Source organism: Paramormyrops kingsleyae, chromosome 1 (assembly GCF_048594095.1).
Source record: "Paramormyrops kingsleyae isolate MSU_618 chromosome 1, PKINGS_0.4, whole genome shotgun sequence".
In the NCBI taxonomy this organism is placed as follows: domain Eukaryota; kingdom Metazoa; phylum Chordata; class Actinopteri; order Osteoglossiformes; family Mormyridae; genus Paramormyrops; species Paramormyrops kingsleyae.
The window spans coordinates 43,497,817-43,521,350 of record NC_132797.1 but is presented as its reverse complement, the minus strand read 5'-3'; the positions used below and the strand labels follow the sequence as shown (position 1 = coordinate 43,521,350).

General features: G+C 46.6%; 1 protein-coding gene across 3 annotated transcripts in view; it reads left to right on the top strand.

Annotated features, from left to right (window-relative positions):
• The window catches only part of LOC111838542 (protocadherin-9-like), a 313,609-nt gene that overhangs the window by 196,875 nt on the left and 93,200 nt on the right, over positions 1 to 23,534 (top strand). The window contains exon 4 of one of the 3 annotated variants that reach the window (XM_072715951.1): positions 9,686 to 9,849. The exons of the other annotated variants lie outside the window; for them this stretch is intronic. Within the exon in view, the coding sequence (XP_072572052.1) occupies positions 9,686 to 9,783 (98 nt within the window). The 3' untranslated portion in view covers positions 9,784 to 9,849. Of the gene's footprint in view, positions 1 to 9,685; positions 9,850 to 23,534 lie in introns of those variants that run through there. 3 annotated transcript variants of the gene reach the window in all.

Here is a 23,534-nt window from a genome sequence, read left to right as displayed (position 1 = left end):
GGGAGGAGGTGCAGGGGCTGGCGCCTGGCTTCTGGGACCGCGAGGAGTGGTGAATCATAGGTCGAACAGGGTGCCAACGGCTGCTGCAGCTCCCAGCAGGGTGCTCAGGAGCCTCTTGGGCCGTCGATTGGACTCAGCTTGGGTCACGGTCATTGGGTTACTGCTCCAACCTGTGGGTAGTGTCAGCGGCAGCATGATGCAGGGCATCCTGGGTCCATCAGACACCTGTCCGACTAGTTTGGGGTCTCTCGTGCAGGTAATGGCTCAGTTGACATCGTCCGACGAATACGCTCTCTGTGTGGGTACAACAGTTGGTAATCACGAGACCGGGCTGTCCCCGGAAGACGATGCTGGGCAGAGGCCCAGGGAAAGCCGTGTCAGACTGGAGCCTCAGCCTCCTAGCCAGCGTAACGCTAGTAGCAGGGGCAGCAACATCCTAGTGGTAGGGGGTAGAAAATAAAAGACTAGGATTAGGAGTGAGGTGGTGAGTCGAGACTCTGAATGTTGTGCACACCGGTGCAAAAGGGAACAGGAGAAAGAAATAGTGGGCAACAATTCTCGGCCAGAGAACAATTGCAAAGAAACAAACAGGACAAAGAAAATTGCAAAACCGGATCCTCTTCAGTAATTTCCCGGGCACGCGTGAGCCACCCCAGGTCCTTACCAAAAACAACAACAAAATAAAATAAAAGTTATCAAAACAAAGAAACAGATAAACAAAAAAAAAAAAATGAAAAGGTCACCCAGATATCAGTAGTCAAGCCCACCACCTTAGTCTACCCTATCTGTGACCATCTTTCCTCCCCTTTCTCTTTGGTCTTTCTTGTTGGGGTTTTGGAGGAGATTTCGGCTGGAAAAGTTGTCCTTCTTTTGGTTGGAATGTGGTTCATTCCAAGCTGCTGGCTTCGTCTTGAGAAGGCTGGTCGGTGGGTATTTCAGGCTTTCTCTGGGCTTGGTATTTCTTGATTTGATTCCGATGAACCCACTTGAGGCATGTTTCTTGGGTGCCTTTGTTGGTTCGGATTCGGTAGGCCACAGGTGACAGTTTGTCCACGATCTCATGTGGTCCTGACCAGCGTGGTAGAAGCTTCCTGGAAAGTCTTTGTGCTGAGTTTGGTTGCACAAACCTATAGTACCAGATTTTGTCTCCCACTTGGAGTTCATCTTGTGAGGTTTTCTGGTCATAGTAGGCTTTCTTGCCCTCTGCGGTTCTTTGCAGGTTTTGTTGGGCGAATGCAAAGGAAGCTCTCAAATGCTGGTGCAGGCTGTCCAGATATTGTTGTGTGGTGTAGGCTGTGATGAGATTGTTGTCACCAGGTTGGTAGAGTAGGTGGAGAGGGAGTGTCATTTGTCGTCCTGTCATCAGTTCGAAGGGGGACACTCCTGTGGACTTGTGGGGTGTGACTCTGATTGCCATGAGCACCAGAGGCAATTTCACATCCCAATCTTTCTGATTGGATGCCACATATTTCTTGAGCATACCGACGATGGTTCGGTTAGTCCGTTCTACTTGGCCGGATGCCATAGGATGGTGGCTGATGTGTAACTGGGCTTTGATCCCCAACAGTTTCCAGATGTCCTGCATCACTTCGGCTGTGAAGTGGGTGCCTCGGTCTGAGTTGACTTTCAGTGGGAGGCCAAACTTGGAGAACACATGGTTCGTGAGCAGTTATGCCGTTGTCTGGGCTGTGTCGTTGGGTGCCGGGAGGCATTCTACCCACTTAGTGAACTGACAGGTGACTGTGAGGAAGTATTTGTTTCCGCGAGCTGATCTCGTCAGGGGTCCTACCCAGTCAATCTGTAGATCTGACCATGGGAAATTGATACCCCGTCGCTGCAGAGGGGCCTTGTGGTTTGGGTTTGCTGGTTGAAATTGGCAGCAGACCAGACATCCTTTCACATATTCTGTTACATCATGTCGCATGTTAGGCCAGTAGGCTACTTGACTAAGTATCTCGTAGGTTGTTTTGGCATTGCGGTGTCCTGCACAGGGTGTGTCGTGGGCGTACAGTAGCATGACCCCCCTTTGTGCCTGAGGGACCACGAGCCGCGGCGAAGTGTGGGCATCAGGGACATAAAGAAGTACGCCCTTGGTAAGACGAAGAAAGAGTAAAGCCATCATCAGGTGATGGAGGTCAGGAAGGGATGCCTGATCAGTTGTGGAGATCGAGTTAGCAGAGAGGTCGCGGAGGTGATCGCAGACCTTATTGAGCACAGCATCAGTGGGCTGGAGAGAGACGATGTCAGAGTTGGAGACCTGAAGGGAAAGTTCCAGCAGTGAGGCCTCTGGCATCGAGGTAGGTGCTCGGCTGTGGCTGCGGGTGACGACCTGGACAGCATGGATGGGTGGGAGGGAGCAAAACTCCCACGAGTCACCGTGCAGTGGTCCTGCTTTGGCGAGTGCATCCGTGTGGTCATTGTATGTCTTGTCCAGTCCTAGGAGTCTGGAATGACCACAAACCTTCTTCCAATAGATCTGCGTGTTTCGTGCAGTAATCAGAGCATCGCACGTGTGCAGGAGGTCTTGGTGTTTGACTGGCTTGTTCCCTGATGTCTTGATGCCATTCCGTGTCCAGTGAGGAGAGACGTGCATAGCTGAAGTCTTTGCAGATCAGCAGGTCCTTTACTTCACGTTCGGAGGCCATCTCCAGGGTGATTAAGATTGCTGCCAGCTCTGCGTACTGCGATGTGTGAGGACCAAGCTTGAGCTGTTGTGGTGGGACAGGGTCGTCATTGAGCCACAGAATGCCAGCTCCAGCTTTCAGGGTCCCCTGATGTTTGAATGAGCACCCATCTACATAAATGGTGATCATGTCTTGACAGACATTTTCCTCAAAGTAGTGGTGTCGCGACAGTTCCATTGGTGTGGGCGTGTCCACAATGTTGGGTGCTGCTGGTCCCTCCTGAGAATAGCTGTGCCAGCTGGGTGACTGTACTGCCTCAGGCTGGGCAGTTATGGCATGGATTGTCAGGTGTTGGTCGTCAGCAAGCTCCACGTGACATACAGTCTCTTTTGTCACTGGTGACTCTTCTACCTCCATGGTCATGACCACATCTGTGACTTCCATGCCTTGGAGCCACATGCATTTCCCGATCTTGGGGCAGAAGGATCACAGGGTAGAGTCCTGCCTGCACAGGAAGGAGTCATGATGCTGGTATGGGTCTCTTGTGTCAAGACACTGATCTCCAGCTGCGTTCTCTCCATGGTGTGGAGTGAGGTCCGAGGAGACAGCCAGGGTTTGACATTCCCATGTGGCTGTGTTAGGTGTCCACAGTGGCAGTGGTTCTCTAACTTGAGCCAAAATTTTCTGACGTTGGAAGTCTAACAATGGCTCGAACCGGTTCAGCAAATCTTTCCCAATGAGGAATGGAATGGACTCAAGTTGGGAAATGTATACAGGGTGCATTACATTCATGGGGCCGATGGACAAATCGAGGGGGATCATGTGATCCATCCTGGTGCCCACTGGTGAATATGCCTACACGTCCAAAGAGCATTTCCTCAGCTGGAGGGTTTTGTTCTTCTGGGCGGCTAGGTGCTGCACCTGGTAGAAGCGACTGGCTGACATGAGGGTGATGTCTGCTGCAGTGTCGATGAGGACCTCGAGGGTGAGAACCTCTTCCAGGGTAATGGAGAGGTAGAATTTCTTGGCTACCCCCCTTTCCATCAGGTCACCCAGAAGCTGTGGCACAGGGGCCTGGCCAGGAATTGGTGAGGCGTCGCCACAGTCGGATTGGTGCTCTGAGTCAAGGCACACAACCAGGACAGTGCTGCCGGGCACCGGCGGGGGCTCATCCCCTTGATCAAGCTCTGTGTTGGTGACGGCAACATCAGGTGCTCTTACTAGGCATGAGTCAGTAGCACTTTCTAATTGAGGTGGGACTTCTTCAGTTGTTCCAATATCTCTGGTAGGGAAGCCCGATGACTGTTGAGTGTCTTTTGGGGCTGACCTCTGAGGGAGTTTGTAGGCATTGTCTGGTGTGGGTTCAGGTGAGGGTTGTGGGGTCCTGCGTGATTTGTGCTTCCGTCCTAGTCATTTTGGATCTTTCTTCCGAAAGTCCTCTTGACTCTTGAGGGGATGCTGAGTAAAGAAATCACGCAGCAACTGTAGTAGATTAGACTCCTCTTCTTCCTTGGTTCGTCCAGGCCTCGAGTCTGGATCGTAACCTCTCCTTCTGTCTTGCCAGTTCTGTGGTGGATTCCGTCGGGAACTTGGGGGAGAGCTTAGCTTAGGAAACTGGTTTCCCTGTCGGTCTCTCCGCTTGTTCCATCGCTCCATTGGTCTTAGCTTACCCTTGTTAGGATAGCGCCGTGTCTCCCATCAGTCTGGCTGAGTCTTTGACTGCTGTGGGGGCGCACCAGGGTAACGCTCACTGTGGCTTGCTGCTCTCCAACCTCGGTCGTGGATTAGTGGTTGATGAGGAGGGTGGCCTCCTTCCAACACTAGGTTGGGATCTGTAGTGCCAAGGTTCAGCACTGCCGGAGCCTTGGTTGCCTTCTCAGCTGCTGCTCTTTGTTTGTGGTACGCCTTGATCGCCAGGTCTCGCAGTTGTTGACTCGTCATGGTGCGGGGACAAGCCATGAGCCCCAGGTAGTGGTTACTGGTTGTTCTGACTCAGGATCAGCAAACTCCCGAGTCAGTGCTTCGTGTAGCAGCATGGCGTTGGCTTTGATTCGACTAGGTTGTCGATCCAAGAAGTTGCGGACCTCCTGGCTAGATGTGATCCTGATGAGGTAGACTCTGTCCTCATTGGTCACATTGTCCAGTCTTTGGAGGTGGAAGTCAATGTCTTGGAGGTAGGCATGAATGTCGTGGCCTTCTCTGGGATTCGGGGTGAACGTTTTGATATTCCGAGCTACTTTATCAAGCTCCTTTGTGGTAACCCGGTGCTGGTGTAACGTTCGCTTTGGTAGGCCTGTTCCATTTGTGGTGTCTTCTCTGAGAGAGACCTTCTGGGTTCTTGGTTCCTCAAGGTCTGGTGAGGGGCAGGGAGTTACCTCGTCCCGATGAGAGATCCCCGTGTGCCTTGGGAGCGACCGCACTGTTAGAGATGACATCGGTCCCATCGCTGATTCGTAGGGTGCCTCGAATTCCAACTTCATCTCATATGCTTGCTTCAATTCCTGTCTCACCCGGTCAATCTCTTCTGCGTCAGCCCGATGTTTCATTATGGCATCGGTGAGCTGTTCCTGGGAACTGATCAGTTGGTGATTCATTTTGTGCAGACATCTCTGTGCCTCGGCCAGATGGTTTTCCAGGGCCTGGATCCGACCATCCTTTTTCTTGAGCTCCGCGTGGGCTCTGTCCAGCAGGGTGTCGGCCTGGTCCAGTCTGGCTTCAAGGTTTTCTCTGGTGGCTCTGGCTTGCTGTTTTTGCTGGTCAGCTTCAGCTCTGAGCTCTTCCAGGGCGTGTTGAAGCTTTTTGCTGGTGTGAGGCAGTTCACCTTCTTCTGTCTCCTCCTCCTCATGGGGTGGAGAGCTTCTCTTTTGGAGTTCTTGCTCCAGATTCCCAATGTGATGCTGGGCCTGGGCGGCATCTCTCTGTGTCTCAGCCAGATGGTTTTCCAGGGCCTGGATCCGACCATCCTTGTTCTTGAGCTCCGCGTGGGCTCTGTCCAGCAGGGTGTCGGCCTGGTCCAGTATGGCTTCGAGGATTTCTCTGGTGGCTCTGGCTTGCTGTTCTTGCTGGTCAGCTTCAGCTCTGAGCTCTTCCAGGGCGTGTTGAAGCTTTTTGCTGGTGTGAGGCATTTCGCCTTCTTATCCCTGGGTTGGGCTCTGTCGTACAACTCCGCTTTGACCAGAAGGGGGACCACTAGCAGGTTCTGCTTTATTTGTCCCTGAGCACATGAGGTGTTGCGGTGTTAAGCTAGTCTTGCAGTTAGAGAGGCTTGAACGCTGTCAGGTGTCCCTCCTGAGTAGGGCACGTCCCACAAGCTCAATCCCAGCCAAGCAGACCCAAGTCCAGCTCCCACTCCCCCGATCCCCAGCAATGTCAACTTGGAAGGGGGTGTTCTGTACGCACAACTGAGACAAGCCAGGTGGGTCTCAGCTTATCGGCTGCACTGCCTGAGACCTGACTCGACCAAGGCTGGCAAAATAGCCTTCAGGTGTCACCCACCCTAGTGAGAGTCCAAGCTAGGGCCGTTCTCAGAACTCACCCTAAACGAGGTCCTGCTCAAAAGTTGTAATGACTGCCTGAGGTACCTGTCAGCCTTGCCCTTAATGAGTCAGCGGGTGCAGCCGGGCTGGTGCGCTTTTGGGCATCCAATTGCTGAGAACTCCCCTTCGGTTCTGACAAACTGTACGATCGTAAGCAGTGACAGCAGAGCCACAGGCAAGCTCAACCAACAGAGAGCGAATGGTAAGCACCCAGCACAGGAAAAGCTCAACCGGTCACGTCCAAAACCTCAATGACTCCCTGATGTGATTGTATATGTAACTGGTTTACTGTTATTAATAATGGTTGAACTTCTATGCAAGTCTCCTTGTTGGGGGAGAGAGAGTGAATGAAAGCATAAAATGAAATAAAACCTAAAATAAATCAAAAAGGTAAAACAGAAATCAAAACAAATTAATTGTTTCTTATTGTTCAATTGTAAACATCAATTAGTTATGCAGCAATAACCTAATTAGATGTTAATGTGTTGTGATCTAATCGATTTGGTCTGTTAAGTTGATTCCTGCTTTCAGGCAAAAACCTGTGTCCAATTATGTGTGTTGGTATTACCGGTGTTGACCACTAGAGACCCAACTCAGATGTTGTTACACTACTATGGCTGACCACTAGAGGCGCAATTTCGAAATGGAGTGGTAGTCCAATGCCTGACCACTAGAGGCGCGCTTTTGAAATGGAGTGGTAGTTCTATGCCTGACCACTAGAGGCGCACTTTTGAAATGGAGTGGTAGTTCTATGCCTGACCACTAGAGGCTCAATGGGACGTTGCTCCCTTTGTGGGGGGGGTCCCAGGTACGTGAGCCTAAGGGGTGGGGTCACTGGTGACCCAGGAGAAAAAAAACAAATGGCGTCAGGCAGGCCTTCAGGGCTCTGACCTTTAAGTGGTTAGGGTGGCGTTCGCTGACTGCACTCGTAACCAAGACGGTTGCTAGGCGGTTGCCGACGCTAGATGAGTGACATACACTTTTAATGTATGCACACACCGCTTGCGGCTAACTTCTGTATCTTGCACAGTTTAAAAACCCCTTAAAACAATTGCTGAAGCGAGACAGCGCTCGCGTTACGGCGACGGATCTAAATAGCGAGTGCACTATATCTCGTCGCAAATGGTGCTTAACCACGGCGGGTCTCAAGCACTGGAGACTCCCAAATTCTAAATAACACACACACTTGGCTCACAGTGCAAAGCGGTGTTAAACTTGCTTTGTCTAAAGCAGGCACACACATACGAGAAAGATCCTGATAGGTAGCTAAGCTATCGGTCTTATCTCAGGGAGTACAAGCAACAGAATTCAGGTTAGAACCTCTTAACAAGAATTCCTGTTCGCTAATAGAGAGAGAGATCTCTGGCAGGATATATAGAAACGGAGAAACTCGTCCGAATCGATCCTGGAAACAACGCGCTATACCTGAGAATCTCGTCAGATATAGGGTTTAAGTTTACTGCAGTTTAAAACGAATGAAAACTAAAATAAAATCACCGAAAATAAAACTTACTACTAATAATAAAAATAAAAAATAATAAGACCGTATAATCCCGCTTAAATGCCTTCGGACTGCCGTGAGTGCAATTAATCCTCAACTTTGCACATTAGCGCTTATTCAACTGCACGTTCGGTCATAAAAAGTTTAAATTGTGTGCTCACAAAAAGTTTAAACCTTGTGCCCGCGTTCTTCCACCAATTAATGTAGGAATTATTAGCTCAGGTAAATTTTTATATCTCCACCAATATGTTTGAATTAATTAAAGTTTAATTAATTATTATTTATACCAGCTTCACAGGTACATACCTCATATCATCTGTATTAATTGATTAAACAATTAATTATTTCATCTATGTGACTGATTCACATCAGTATAGGATACAGGTGTTTTGGGTTGCATCTCAACAGATGTTACACTTTGTGCAGACATTACATCAAATATTCATATTACAAACAGCACATCTTATCCATAGATAGGCGTGGCCGTTAGTTTGTGGTAATATCAATATAAGTTGCACATCTGGAAACAACATATTTTGTTTGGTGTGGCTCATGCCAATTCATCTTCTCCAGAATGGATAATGTACACCTTAATTCAGCTCTTTTTAATATAGTATGCTAGAACCACGAAACTTGGTAACGGTCCACCAAGATCAGATAAGGACCGCAAAGGAATGTTGGAAGAGAAGGGGGGTTGTTAACAAAGAAGACTCTCTAAAAGTTAGGACACATTGGTTCGACTAATTTTCCAGATTCTTCTGGTATACCATGAGAACATATATACAATGGTAGCTATGCCTATCTATTTATTTAAATTTATATGTGTTCAAGTACAAAGGGGTGAAATAGGTGATACTCCATGAACATGGTTATAAGGGTGGCACACAAAACACTAAGATTGTCTAAGGACACATACAAACATAACATATCTGTATATTGAGACTAGTAGTCATGAGTAAATCAATATACAGGGTATACAAAAGCCAAACTTAAATGAAATTTCCTTTAGGGTGTTCGTCTGTTGGGTGAGTGAGATGTAAGGCAGAGTGTATGTGGAGGGGGGTTGTGTGCCAAGTCAAGGGCAATAAAAGTTGGAGTGCTGGCCTCCCTTGTTATCTGTGTGTGTGTGTTCATGTGTTTAACCCCCCTTTGGTGCCTCTCGTACCAGGCTCGGCCTTGTCTCAGGCCACCTGGAATTTAGGCCCTGTGATATGTGCATGTGTGATCCTACACAGGGAAGAAAAAAGGAGAATGGCAGTGCATCTTATCAGTCACTCAGACAGTGTAGTGAAAGCCACAAGCCAATGTTACCTTAATTTGTCATACTTAAAGGTTCTTTGTCATTGTAGCATTGGTTTACACACACTAGTGATCTTTCAGATAAGGTATTACTTTTCATCTGAGGCTGCACTCACCACTAGAAGCTGAATTGGGCTGGACACAATAAAAGACTGATGGAGGCAACTACCATAAAATGACACCAGCTGTACTTTTTGGTTACAGTTGATACCTTGCTACAATGTGTTTTTGCTGCTTTTACTAGAATCCCATCTACAATTGTGTAGAATAGTCTTTGTTGTATCTATTAATCTGGAATGTATTCACCTAAAAATTAGGTTACTTGTTGTTTTTTGTGTTTTTTGCATACCCAGATATGCATTACAATATCATTCTTGAGTGAGATTAATATACATTCATGGGGAAGAAATAAAGGCTTAATTTTCACTACTGCGGATCGATATGGTGCAGTCAATGCCAAAGAACGACAAGGAAAAAAAATCACACCAACATACCCCAAAGGTACAGAGCCCCGGAAGGGACATGGTGAGGAAAAAAAAAGAAACATTTGCAAGATCCTGCAAAACCTTTGTGAGATCTCGCAATACATTAATAACTGTGCTGTGTCCATTTGAAATAAAAAGATGCAAAGTGTTACAGACATGTCCTGTTAAGTGTGCTTTACGCATTAAACTATGGGAGACAATGCATACTACCATGTGTTCATGCCATGTGTGTTTTAATAGAGCCTTTGCACGTGACATCATGCTCTACACGCGAATTCTGTGAACGCCATGACGGACGGCGGAAGAGCTATTCTGTAGACGGACGGCAAGCCAAATGAGTACGTGTTTGAGTTCGTTCTAGTAGTAAAATGGTTATTTCGTGTTGTGCCGTGGGCTGTGCTAATAGACAGGGTAAAGCCAATATATCTTTTTATCGAATACCATTTGATGGGGAGAGAAGGCAGCGATGGGTTGCTGCTATCAGCCGAAAGGACTGGCAGCCCTCCAAGTACTCCAGGATTTGCAGCGAGCATTTTTTACAAGGTAAGGTTCATGTATTTCCCAGTTACGTTTACTTAATTTGTGTAATACCACACTGTCATCCTTGTCCAGATGGAGACCCAGTCAAATTGTCATTTGTAACATGAGTAACCTAAGTTAGCTATGTAATGAGCAAGTACCAGCTAGCGTGATAGGGCTGTGCAGTCTAACGTTACCCATTCACAAAGGTAGCTAACGTTAGCTTAATGTCAGGAATAGCAGATTTTGGTGCCACTTAAATGTCTATGCTTCTCTCTGATGGTCATAAATTTACGTTAGAGGCAATGTAAACATTGACACATGTGAGGCTATTTAAAGGGATAGTTCACTTTAAAATGAAAATTCTGTCATCATATACTCACCCTCAAGTTGAAAAAACAACACAGAGCAGACCTCATGCTGCATTCAAAGTGATTGTAAATTACCCTTTTCCCATCCAGAGGTTGTTTTTGTAATTTACTTTACAAATAGAAAATGGATGATGTGTCAGGAGGATAGTTATAGGCTGGGACCATGGTTCTAAGCTCCCTCTTGGTGGTACTCAGGCAGATGATTTGTTTTATCAGGACAGAAGAGTGATGACCCTTTATCCCCTGATTATGTGCCATCAGTGTTTGCGCACACAAAGTCCCCCGAGAAGCGGCGAGCCCTGGGAAGTCTAGGGAAGTATGAGGTCAGAGAGGCAATGAAGAAAAAAAAGCGTCAGGCGTTGTCCAAACGTGAAGCTGCCAGGGCACTCCTCAATCTGTCAGCTGAGATGAATGTGTTATGTGAGGTTGAAGAGGAGATTGTAGAAGAGGCGATTGTAGAAGAGGCTAGTATTAGTGAAACTAGTGGCAAATGTGATGCAATGTGCCAAACCAACCTCACTTCAGACTACATTGAGTCTCTTGAATTTGAGTGTCAGCAACTCCGGGGTGATACGTTTGCTCTGAAGGAGAAGCTGAAGCCCTCAGATCTGGAACAGAGCACTTTTGAAGACAGTGACAAACTTAAAACCTTTACAGGACTGCCCAACTATAAAGTGGTTATGGCAACGATTGATCTGGTAACTCCATTACTTAAGGATACGGCAAACATCACCATCTTCCACCCGCTACTGTTGACATTAATGAGGATCAGGCTTAACCTTCCGATTGCTTTTTTGTCATATCTGTTTGGTGTTCATATGTCTACAATTTCAAGAGTGTTTACAAATGTCATTAATATACTAAATGACAACTTAGTACCTGTGTGTGTGGTATGGCCTGACAGAAATGATGTCCAAACATCTCTGCCAATGTCTTTCAGAAAGTCTTTCAAGCATTGCATGTCAGTAATAGACTGTTTTGAAATTACCATTGACAGACCTAAAGATTTGAAGGCAAGGGCCCAGACATACTCTCAGTATAAATCGCACAACACCATAAAATACCTAATAGGTATAACTCCACAAGGGATAATCTCCTTCATCTCCAAGGGCTGGGGTGGGCGGTCAACTGATGCTCACATTACAGCAAACAGTGGGTTTTTGGATAATCTCCTACCAGGAGACTTGATCCTAGCAGACTGTGGCTTTAGGATTCAGGAACAAGTTGGCTTGTACTGTGCAAGGGTTGAAACTCCTGCCTTTACACGGGGGAAAAAACAGCTGGGCGCTGTTGAACTGGAAGATTCCAGAAAACTTGCAGCAGTCCGCATACATGTTGAGAGGGTAATTGGTCAAGCACGATCCAAGTACAGGATGTTGCATGGACCTGTGCCCATTAGTCTTCTGATTAAGTCATCAGAAGAAGAAGAGTTCACCTCTCTTGACAAAATAGTCAGAGTGGCTTGTGCCCTGACGAATCTGTGCCCCTCAGTGGTGCCAATTGATTAGCTAAAAAAAACTGTTATTCTTTAACAGAGAAATTTCAAAGTTAAACACATTTATTTGAGTAACAATTCCAAGTGTAAATAGTTGAATAAATTCATAAATGATTGAAACAACATGAGGGCGAGTATATGGTGACAGAATTTTCATTATAAAGTGGAGTATCCCTTTAACAATCAATTGTTTACTTATCCATTAAAATCAGCTGAAATGTTACAGAGTTATTAGTTAGTAGTTGCATAGAACCCATATTTGTGGATGAGAGCTCTTTTAAGACCATCTATTATATACTATTATTGAAGTTATGTATCAGGCTATTGGCTGCGTAATGTAAGATGGTGTGTACAGTGGCTACTGTATCACTCTGCTGTTTTATAAACCTCTTAAAATTGTCATGTGTCAGTTCCCTTAACACATTCACACTTTGTATTAAATTGAAACATGCAGTACAAAACTTATAAAAGTTGTATATGAGTGTACATTATGTAATTTAGGTTGGCTTTTATAAACGTGTTGAAAGATGTTTTTGTAAAATAAACCAGCCCTCAAACTTTAGACTATGCTGTTGTCCTTTATAAAAGGATATTAAATGTATGTAGAATTACACACTGGCAAATCTTACTAATAATTCAATTACATTTTATTTATAGTATCAAATCATAAGAAATTAAAAGAAAAACATTACAAATGGAGTAGGTCTAGACCACACTATAATTTACAAAGACCCAACAATTCTAGTAATTCACTTCATGAGTCTGTGGACTGTGTTTTGTCTGACAGCAGTCTATCTGGGCATGTATATGTCTTGGCTAATAACTCAGATAAAATGGCTGACCTATAGAAGGCCTCAACATTCTGCACTGCTTCTGTAAAAAAGTCAGCATCAGGCAAAATTCTCTGTATAAAAAAATTGGATGTAGACCACACCATGAAGTCACAAAACTTCCGCTTTGTCACAAACAACTGGGCTTGCACCTGGTAGTGGTATTGATGATCTCTGTTAAGTGCATGTGTACCATTTGTGTTCTCAATGCAGAAATGTTTCTTTTCAGTGGCACTGAGGACTCCGGTGTCTTTGGCACAGTGTAGGCACTTGATTTCCAAAATGCCATCGCCACAGCAGGAGCAGGACAGCAAGGCATCTGGAGATGCTCCAAGGCAGGGACGGGAGGTATCAATGTGGAGACCAGCATCACGAACACTTAGGTCCTGATGATGTTGTGCAGCGTAAGCCTCATATGTCTCTCTGGCTTTTTGTTCATGTTCACATCCCCATCTGAAAATGAGAAAAATAATGTTATTAAAGGAATAGTTCACTTTAAAATGATAATTTTCATATACTCACCCTCATATTGTTTCAAACCTGTATGAATTTCTTTCTTCTGCTGAACAGAAAGGAAGATACTTAGAAGAATGTCAGTAACCAGACAGTTTCTGGGTCCCATTGACTTCCATAGTAGAAAAAAAATATACTATGGAAGTCAATGGGACCCAGAAACTGTCTGGTTACTGACATTCTTCTAAATATCTTCCTTTTTGTTCAGCAGAAGAAAGAAATTCATACAGGTTTGAAACAACATGAGAGTGAGTATATGATGACAGAATTTTCATTTTAAAGTGAACTATTCCTTTAAGTCATCGTAGCTCTTTGAGTGCCCTTTTCATTGGATTTGTTCTCTCATTTCCCTAAGAACTATAAGTACTATAGATGTCAGTACCCAAAATTGGCCTAATCTTAATAGCACATAATATTCTCTTGTATCATATTCTATCACAGATATCACAGAGTAATTTAAAAAGGTGTAAATTAAATATAACAGGAACCATTTAAAAGGAACATTAGGAATAAATAGGCAAAGGACCTACACCATACACCTGGGATTAAAAATAGATAAGGGCACTCAAAGAGATTGAGGGATATAATCTGTCATCATGTTTGTAATTTAATGTTGATAATTTGTAATACTGACTATAATAAATATTCCAATGATAAATGCATTTCTTTGTCTTGTGTTTGTTTCTTTGATGTTTTTTTTAAGCAGGGGCCCTCTACATTAGAACATAACATGTATTGCATACATTTCCATAGTTGAAACATAAGTTCAAAGAACATCTAATTTCTTTACTCACTTACACTATGGTGAAATTAAAAACAGTAACTGTATGTTTGTGTCATTATGTCACACATGCCTGGTTGCAACTGTTGAAAATCTGCATAGGTCAGGGTAACAGATCTGCCTAATTAGGGATTTGGAAGGATTTGTAGGGTCTGTCCTTGCAGCTGACTTGAACCTAGATGCTGTCACCCTACCAGCCCTCATGTCAAACCATAGCCTTGACTTTCCCTGTTGTCGTGTCTCATCCTCAACTTTTACTGCCTACAACATTGTAAATTATAGAAGATGAAATTAATGACATGACACCTTAAAGCACATTTTAGTCATATGAGATTAAGAGGGATGACTATACCTGCTCTGGTGTGACTTCCATATCATTGAATACCGCATCACATTTTTTCTCAAGGTCCGAGGCAGACAGCTTCCGGTTCTGAGCACTGTATAACTCAGTCAGGGGCTGTGGTAGACCCAGAGACACCACCTTTGGGTGAAACTGTTTACAGTAGTGTGGCAGTATGCGTAGGATACCACTCTTCTCTGAAGGGTTTGGAGTTGCATTATCCAGAGCCTTGTAGAATTGTTCTATAGCTGCTGCAGACACACACTTTTTTCACAGATGGACAACCTGAATGGCTTTGGTTGTTTACACCACAACGCTTTTTGGCAGGATTTGAGAAATCAATTCCTGATCCCTCTTCGTACAAAGCCTTGCCCGCTTTCAAAGCAGGAAGTCTGGGCCACTGTCTGGGCCCATCAGTGCAGCTTTTGTCTTCCAGATGTTTAACAGCAGAGTCTATTGCATACAGCAGAGCTGTCACATGGGAGCACACCTTTCCCAGGCCCGCTTTACATGTACAGTGGCCGCACAAGACTGTCCCATCCTTCTTCAAAGATACCCATGGTTGTAGTTGGGTTTCAGACAGTGACTGACTGTGATGCACCTACAATTACAGAAAGTGGCATAAATACATTATTCTTACATGAATGTTATTGTGATGTTATTATTTACTGCTGCAGTGACACCATAAATGCCCCTTGTGATTACTACGGATCACAGACACACCGTGATTTACTGTCTGCATGGATTAACGTGTGATCGATAATTAATGAATGCACTTCCCCGAGCTGGGATGCGTCCAGGCATCCATTAAAAAGCCACGGCCGACCATGTCCTCTAAAATCATAGGCTACGTGTTATATAAATATTTATCAAGAAATAACAGACCGCATTCTACATTAGAATTCAACTAAGTCATGTAATAATACAAAATAAACCATAGATCGATGTCTTACCTTTGCCATTATGAGGTCCCTCCCCCCGCCGTTAGTGTAGCATCGCGTTCCTGTAACCCAGCCAGCTACAAAGAACTGGTAAGCATCCAGACTTTTAAAAGCTTTGAGATCAGCACCAGTGTATGGGGATACCCCGTTTACCACATAGTGGTACAAATCGTGTGGGCCGAAGTCAGGCAGACTCGGCGATTTAATGAGGTCCGTGAAAACTGAGGGAGGAAGAAGGTAAGGGTCTATCTCCAACTTCTCCAAATATCGCTCTTTGTGAGCACCTACCAGATGCCCTACCTTGACCGATAACGGCACTACAACTTCTTCAATAGAAGAAGCCATGAAGTTTAGTGGTAACGTTAACGTTATCTATTTTAATCTGTTTAAAACTATTCAAATTTCCCGCTCGTCTACTACTGCTCAGCCTGCGCGTTCAGTGATTTTGCCATCCAGCATGGCGTCGTCACGTGGTCGTGGTCACGTGTTTGCAAAGGGTCTATACTCATTGATTTTACCGCCAGTGTCTTTAAGCAAGACAAATGGGCTATTGAACATTAAGTGTCCACACAAACATTGAAATATATATAAAAAAAAACATTGAAAGATATTACACCCAGAAAACTGCATATAAAGCTAACTTTACCATGGCGTTGAGATTCCATTTCCGTACATGTATACATCATCAATAGAGAATAGCAGGGAGGCATACCTGAAAGTGGGTTCGGGTTTAAACCTTAACTCTGGCGCCATGGTAAAATTAACTTTATTCAGTTTTCTGGCTATGATATCTTTCAACAAAAGCAAGCTACATCCATTTTCCAAATTTATTTACGGTCGATTTTTAAATGAATATTTCAATTGTTTTGTGTACACTTTATGATCAATAGCCCAGCTGTCTTTCTTACAGTCACTGAAGTGCAATTATTAATAAATAAAGAACACATAATATGAAAGTTACATGGTGTGCATTGTCCCCAGTTTAATGCTTAAAGCACACTTACCTGGACATGTCTGTATTGTTTAGGTCTACAACTAATAGTCCATAAAAAAAATTCTATCTTTTGTACTTTAGATGGGTACAGCGCAGTTAGTATTGCGAGATATCGCAAAAATGCATGTCACCTTTGCAAGATTTTGCAAAAGTGCATTTTTTTTCCCCAACCACTGATTTTTTTTCCCCCTCCATATCTCTTCCAGGGCTCCATACAAAGGGGAAAAGCCTTTAAATTCATTAAAATTAAGTAATTTAACTGAAAGAATTCTTTTTGTTTGTTTTGGGTTTTAAACTTTATGAAACCTCATGAAAGCAGTATATATCATGTAAATATCATACAATGAATTAGACTTAGTTGGGCAAGACAAGTTAAAATTCTCATTTTCACTGCTTACTATCATATATACAACTATAATAAGTAGAAAGATGGTTTATTATTATTATTTATTTATTCAGAGTTAGATTCATGAAAGAAATGTAATGATTCTTACATACAACTGTGGTGCAACTCAGACATATCATCAGTGATGTATCCTGGGGTCATTGGGTGTTTCAAGCCCTGGCTTGTGACAGAGCAGCCTGTATAGTCCACGGATCACCCTGCTTGATCCACAGCCATCTTGACACCTTTTCGACAGGGTCTGTGATGTTCTTGACGGCTTTCCTCATGTGCAGTCCCTTCACCCCGAGCAAGGGTCCTTATGAGTGACTGGCTGACGAATCCTCTACACCCGACCTTGATGGGATAAGACCAGGTCCTCCACCCCCTGCTTCGTCATTCGCCTGCCAGCTCCCCATACTTGGCCCTCTTCCTCTCAAAGGCCTCCTCCATCCGGTCTGCCTTGTTGGTTGCTGGTGTCTACTGCAGGTGATCCCATTACTGTTGACCTCTGCAATGACCCTCAACACTTGGTCATGGCACCAACGGCAGCGCCCTTCCCCAGCACTCTTGGACGGCAGCTCAATATGTGCTCCAATGAACCTCCTCTCTGGCAGAAGAGGCACAGGGAATCCACACAAAACAACCTGGTACCATGCAAAAAACACAGTGGATTGCAAATACTTAACAGCAGTGAAACTGAAATTTAAAGAAAAAAAATACCAATATAACTCCTGAGATCCTGTGCTACAGTGGTGCCTGCGGTTCACGAATACTGTGGTCTATGAACAATTTGGTTCACGACCAAAAATTTCATGAAAAAAATGCAATGGTTAGTGTACAAAATTTGGCTGATGAACAGATTCCTTGACCAGATTCTTTTTTTTTATACTAGTGTAGCATCGGTGGGGTGCATGTCCCAGCATGCCCCACGTGCAATTGTTAATAGAAGGACCACAACAGGCACCCAACGAGCACCAAACCCAAATACGCAGACGGGAAACACAAGGTTGTAAGACGCCGAACTGCAAAATGCACCCACAATGGAAGATTTACACATGCTAAATACACGTGAGGATCGGACCAGGTACACACAAGACATGGGCAAACACACGTGCGACAACAGGGAAATGCACCCATTAACATTAACGTCAATACAAGGGTTAAGGACTATTAACAAAGAGCGTGATTTCTCCGGCAAGCAAGTCTCCATGTTTCTCTCTGCTCCTGAGATGCCTGGTCTCCGCCTGTCGCCACACTATATTGTGTTTTTCTTAAAAGTTTTTAATTATAAAAACCAGAAAATTCATGAAAAAAATTATTATTTGGTAGGCTTGCGAATGAATGAATTGAATTTCAATGCTTTTTTATGGGAAAAATTGCCTTGGTTCGCATATGAATTGATTCACAACCACTTTCTTTACATATCACCAAAATATATAAAAGAACGATGACGTACAGTAAAAATGAAAACATCACTGAGTTATTTAATGCGTGCTGTTAAGTGCTGATATCCACCTAAACTACATCATCAGTGTACACATCCACAGTTCTGCATGTGTTTATGTTGAAAATGGCAAGGGGGGAAAATCAGAATGCCGATGAGACAAAATCAGAACAAAATGTTGATTTTTTTTGGTGGCTTTTTAAGTCTCTGTGTTGTGAGACCTTGAGGGCTCTTATATCTCCAGACAGCTTTATGGATTCAGGGTTTGTTTGTCAAAGCCATTTTGGATGTAAGCACTTTTAATGCATCCAGTTAATATTACTATAAATGTGTTTAACAGCACAGTTTTATTTGCTCCATGTTTTGCCTTTAGGTATTTTTCCTTGTTTTGAAAACAGAACATTCTTCTTCTTTCTGCTGATACAAATACCCAAGATTACAAAAACACCCTACTGGAACATCCATAATTATTTAAAGTATATATAGAAATTGTGTAGGCCCATTAAAATTCATTGTGGAAGAATGCCAAAAGCCACAGTTAGACCATTTACAATTGACAAACTTGTACACTTTATATGTGTGCACTCTTTGAGTAACAGGCATGTAGGACAAGTTTTTCGTGGCCCCAAAAGCTACATCTGTGTTTGGTTTTAGTTATTGCAATTATTCCTGAATAAATATAGTTTCTCTGGTAAACATCCCTTTTTTAACAAAATGGTGACTCAATAGCAACAGAGAGCATTAAAACTAAAAATGGATCTAAAAATGACAATCCTTAAATATCTCACGGAGGACTACCATTAAGAAATACAAAGTATGAGGCAACTTTGAAACTTTACTTTGATCAGGCTGCACCACCAAAACTAATGAAAGAATTTGAAATACACACATCATAGGCACCACCAGCAATCCAGTGTGATACAAGCTGTGAATATTTATATCACGGTTTTGGTCTCGGTTTCAGAACTGTTACACCCTTAATTTACACACAGTGTTTCCTACAGAATTAGTGGTGGTGGCTGACAGGTGTGTCGGTGTATGTGCGCAAGGGCAAGGAGGAACACCAATACTTACTTAAATTAATTATCATTATGCATGATTTTCTTGCTTCTTTACGGTAAAAAAAAAAAAAAAAACAGAACCATACATATGATATGCAATGTGAAGTTCACTAATAGGTTCTTCCATTTACAAAGGCTCAGTGACATAGTAGGATATTTAAAAGTCTGTAAGCCAGGTAAAGGTTCTTAAAATTACAGAAATGAAATAAAATGGTGTATCTTACTAAATATTTTAAATACATAAATCTCTCAAAGTATTTTGTTACTGTCACATTCGGAGACGGAGGCAAGCAGGGAAGCAGGAGCGCAAGCCAGGACGTCAGGTAAACAGGGTTTAATGAGTGAAATTCGGACACGGACGGACTGAACACGACAATACAATGACGGAACTGGGGACTACTGACTCAGACGAGGACTAAATACACAAGACAAGCTAGACTTAATAGAACACAGGCGAGCACAATCAGGGTTGAACACGAGGTAATGAGGGGGGCGTGGCACACATCGGGATCGTACGGAGCAGGGTGTGACAGAACCCCCCCCCAAAGGCGCGCACACCGGGCGCGCCAGAGGAGAGGCGACGGACGAGACGAACCGGGAAAACAGGACCTGGAAAACAAAGCAGAACGTCAACCAAAAACGGGGAACAGAACAGAGACACAGAAGAAGAACAAGGACGAGAGGAAGGACAAGAGACGACACAGAACAGGGAAGGCAGACAGGCAGACAAGGAAGGGAGACACAGAAGGGGAGACAGGCGGAACAAAAGGGCCAGGAGTGAACGGAGGAGGAACAAAGGGACGAGGAGCAGAGACAGGCGGGACCAACGGAAAGGGAGGAGGAACAAGGGGAGCACGAGGGAGCCCAGGCGGGCGACGGGCAGCGGCCGGAGGGGCCGCAGGCGGGAGGGAGAAGGGAGCTGAAGGGGACCACCCAGGGGCCAAGGGAACGGGACGAGGGAGTGACGAAGGGGACACGGAGGGAGCAGGAGGGAACACCAGTGCAGGCGGGCAGAAGGGGGAAGCCGCGGCAGGCGGAGGCGCAGCCGGAGCCGGCGAAGGCGCCGTCCGACGCCCAGCCGGAGCAGGGGGGCCCGGAGGCGACCGACATGGAGCCGGAGGAGGGACCGAGGACCGGCACCGCGGAACCAGGGGGGGACCCGGCGGCGACCGCCGACCCCGAGCCGGAGGACCCGCAGGCAGCCACCGAGCTACAGCCAGGGGCCGAACGGGCGAGCCAGGGGGCAGGGAGGGCGGGACCCGGACCCGACGCCTGTGTCCTCTGCCCTTACGGGACACTGACAGGCGGGGTCCCGGGGGGCGTCGGCTTTGCCGGGGTAAGGGTGAGGGAGTCAAGGCCTCTAAAGAGGCAACAGGCGGGGCAGTCAGAGCCGCGGGCGTGGCCGCAGATGGGGCAGTCAGAGCCGCGGGCGGGGCAGCCAGGGCCGCGGGCGTGGCCGCAGGCGGGGCAGCCAGGGCCGCGGGCGGGGCAGCCAGGGCCGCGGGTGTGGCCGCAGGCGGGGCAGCCAGAGCCGCGGGCGTGGCCGCGGGCAGAGCGGCGGCCTCAGGCGGGGCCGCGGGCAGAGCGGCGGCCTCAGGCGGGGCCGCGGGCAGAGCGGCGGCCTCAGGCGGGGCCGCGGGCAGAGCGGCGGCCTCAGGCGGGGCCGCGGGCAGGACAGCCAGAGCGGCGGCCTCAGGCGGGGCCACGGGCAGGACATGAACGGCGGCCTCAGGCGGGGCCGCGGGCAGGACAGGAATGGCGGCCGGCTGGACAGGCGAGCAGGGCTGGGCCGGCTGGACAGGCGAGACGGGCAGGTCAGGTGAGACGGGCTTGGGCGTGCGGCCAGCAGGAGGTGCCGCAGGTAGAGCAGGCACCTCAGGCGTTCGGCCCGCAGGGGGCGCCTCAGCGAGCGCCGCCAGCACGCGGGCAGCAGGGGGCGCAACCGTGGCAACCTCAGGAGGGTCAGGCGCCGGCAGGACCGGCAAGACAGGCAGGACAGGAGCCGGCGAGACAGGCAGTTCAGGTGCCGGCAGGACAGGCGAGACAGGCAGTTCAGGTGCCGGCAGGACAGGCGAGACAGGCAGTTCAGGTGCCGGCAGGACAGGCACTGCAGTCACTTGGCCAGCAGGGGGCGCCGCAGCGGGCGCCGCCAGCACGCGGCCTGCAGGGGGCGGCGTCGCCGCGGGCGCCGCCATCCCGCGGCCAGCAGGGGGCACCGCGGCGGGCGCCACCATCACGCGGCCAGCAGGGGGCACCGTGGCGGGTGCCGCAGCCAGAGTGGTGGCAGTTGCAGGGACTGCAGGCAGAACAGGCGGGTCAGGTGGTGCCGCTGGCATAGCGGCGGAAGCTGCAGCAGGCGGTGCCGCGGGCAGAGCGGCGGCAGCTGCAGGGACTGCAGGCAAGTCAGGAACATGCAGGTCCGGAGCAGGCAGGAGGGGTACCGAGCGCGTTGGCGCTGCCCCTTTAAGGGCTCTCGGCACCTGGGGAATAGCGTCCCACACGGCGCGTATTCCGCCCTGCCCCAGACGCTCCGGCTGATAAAAGCAAGCTTCCATCGGCGGTGGTTTCTCCGGGTGGCCGCTGGTCAGGTGGGTAGCGACGGGGTCTTCCCAGGCGGGGAGCAAGGAGCAGGCCCCCAAGAAGAGAGTCGGGGCGGCTTCTTTCCCCTTCCCCCTTCGCCTCTTCCTCCGTCTTCCCGAACTGGTCGGAGGCAGCGGGGTCGCATCGGCGGGTGGCGAGCTGTACAGCAGCCCGCAGTCTCGTTCTACCTGCCTCTGCATTGCTGCAGCCGCTACCTCTCGAAGCTGCCGGAGGTTTTCGCGCACCTCATTCGCTAGGTGCGCGTCGTCGGGTAAGGACAGCCCCTCCAGGATATCCTGGCTCCGATATGCTAACCCGCGAGCCGCGGGATCCTCCTGGATCTCGGGCTGGGTCAGCCAGTACAGGACCTCTTCAACCAAACCGAGGTACTCCTTCTCGGCTGGGGGGGATCCTTTCTTGGTGAGATCTGTCATTCTGTCACATTCGGAGACGGAGGCAAGCAGGGAAGCAGGAGCGCAAGCCAGGACGTCAGGTAAACAGGGTTTAATGAGTGAAATTCGGACACGGACGGACTGAACACGACAATACAATGACGGAACTGGGGACTACTGACTCAGACGAGGACTAAATACACAAGACAAGCTAGACTTAATAGAACACAGGCGAGCACAATCAGGGTTGAACACGAGGTAATGAGGGGGGCGTGGCACACATCGGGATCGTACGGAGCAGGGTGTGACAGTTACAAATTACATCAATTTTTTTTCTGTCCAGCTAAATAAAAATGACAAAATACTCAAAAGTAATGAAATACATACTTTAAATACATTTAATTGAAACACTGCCCATCTCTGGATAGAACATATTTTTGTCTTGTGCAGAATGTCATGTGTCATAAAATAAAATAAAAACATTAATTCTGCAAAAATAGTGAAGGTACCATCACTCTTTCTACAGTATTGGAGAACTTCTGAGAATAAATAGGAAGCTGGGTGGTACTAAACACAGACATTCTTGAAGAAAAGTGTCTTTCTGCCTTTTGGAACACAATTGAAACTAGTAAAAAAAAATACATTTCAGTGTAAAAATTAACCAAAATATAGTATAGTGTGGCAAAGAGAGAAAAGACTAATGTCCTAGGGTCACCCTGTAAGCAGCTAGATCACTAATTAACTAAAAGATTGATAAGTAATTTGACGGGGGAAGTCCACCAAGAGTATCCCAAGATATGACTGTCAAGTGAGCAAATATTAACAAATACAGGTATGCTAAATATATGGCACTAATTTAGTCAAAATCTATTTATGACACTTGTCAGCAAGTTCTGTAGTCTTTTTTAAACCTATTTATGTCAGGGTCAGCACCCGTCTGATTCCACCCTCTGTGACCTTTCCCCATTTGGCCAGCAGCCATTACTGGTCATTCTGCCTTTCCCCCTCTCTGTCATTTAGTCCATCTCTGTCCTAGGTGTTCAGTCCCCGTTTCGCCAGCAGGTGTTGCTGGCCATCCTGTTCCTCCTCTGTCCTAGTCTTTAGTCCCTAGTGTGTCTTCCCTACTTCCTAGACCGCTGTATAGTTTGGTGGGTTAAACAAGCGGCTCAGAGATGGTTTAATTCTCTAATTGTGGGTTCAAGGCTAGCCTCATCTGTTTATTGATATATTTATTAGTTTTATTCCTCTGTATTTCTTGTTTTCTCTTTTCCCAATAATAGGTTGCCCTGCTGTTTTTCTGTTCACCTCTGATCTTGTTTGTATTATTTGGTTCTGTAAATAATCCTAGTCTATTCCCAGAGTGTTAGTGTTTTCTATTTTTAGTGTTTCTAGTAGGCCCATTGTTCTGTGCTTGTTAATTGTTCCACCTGCAGCTCATTGTCC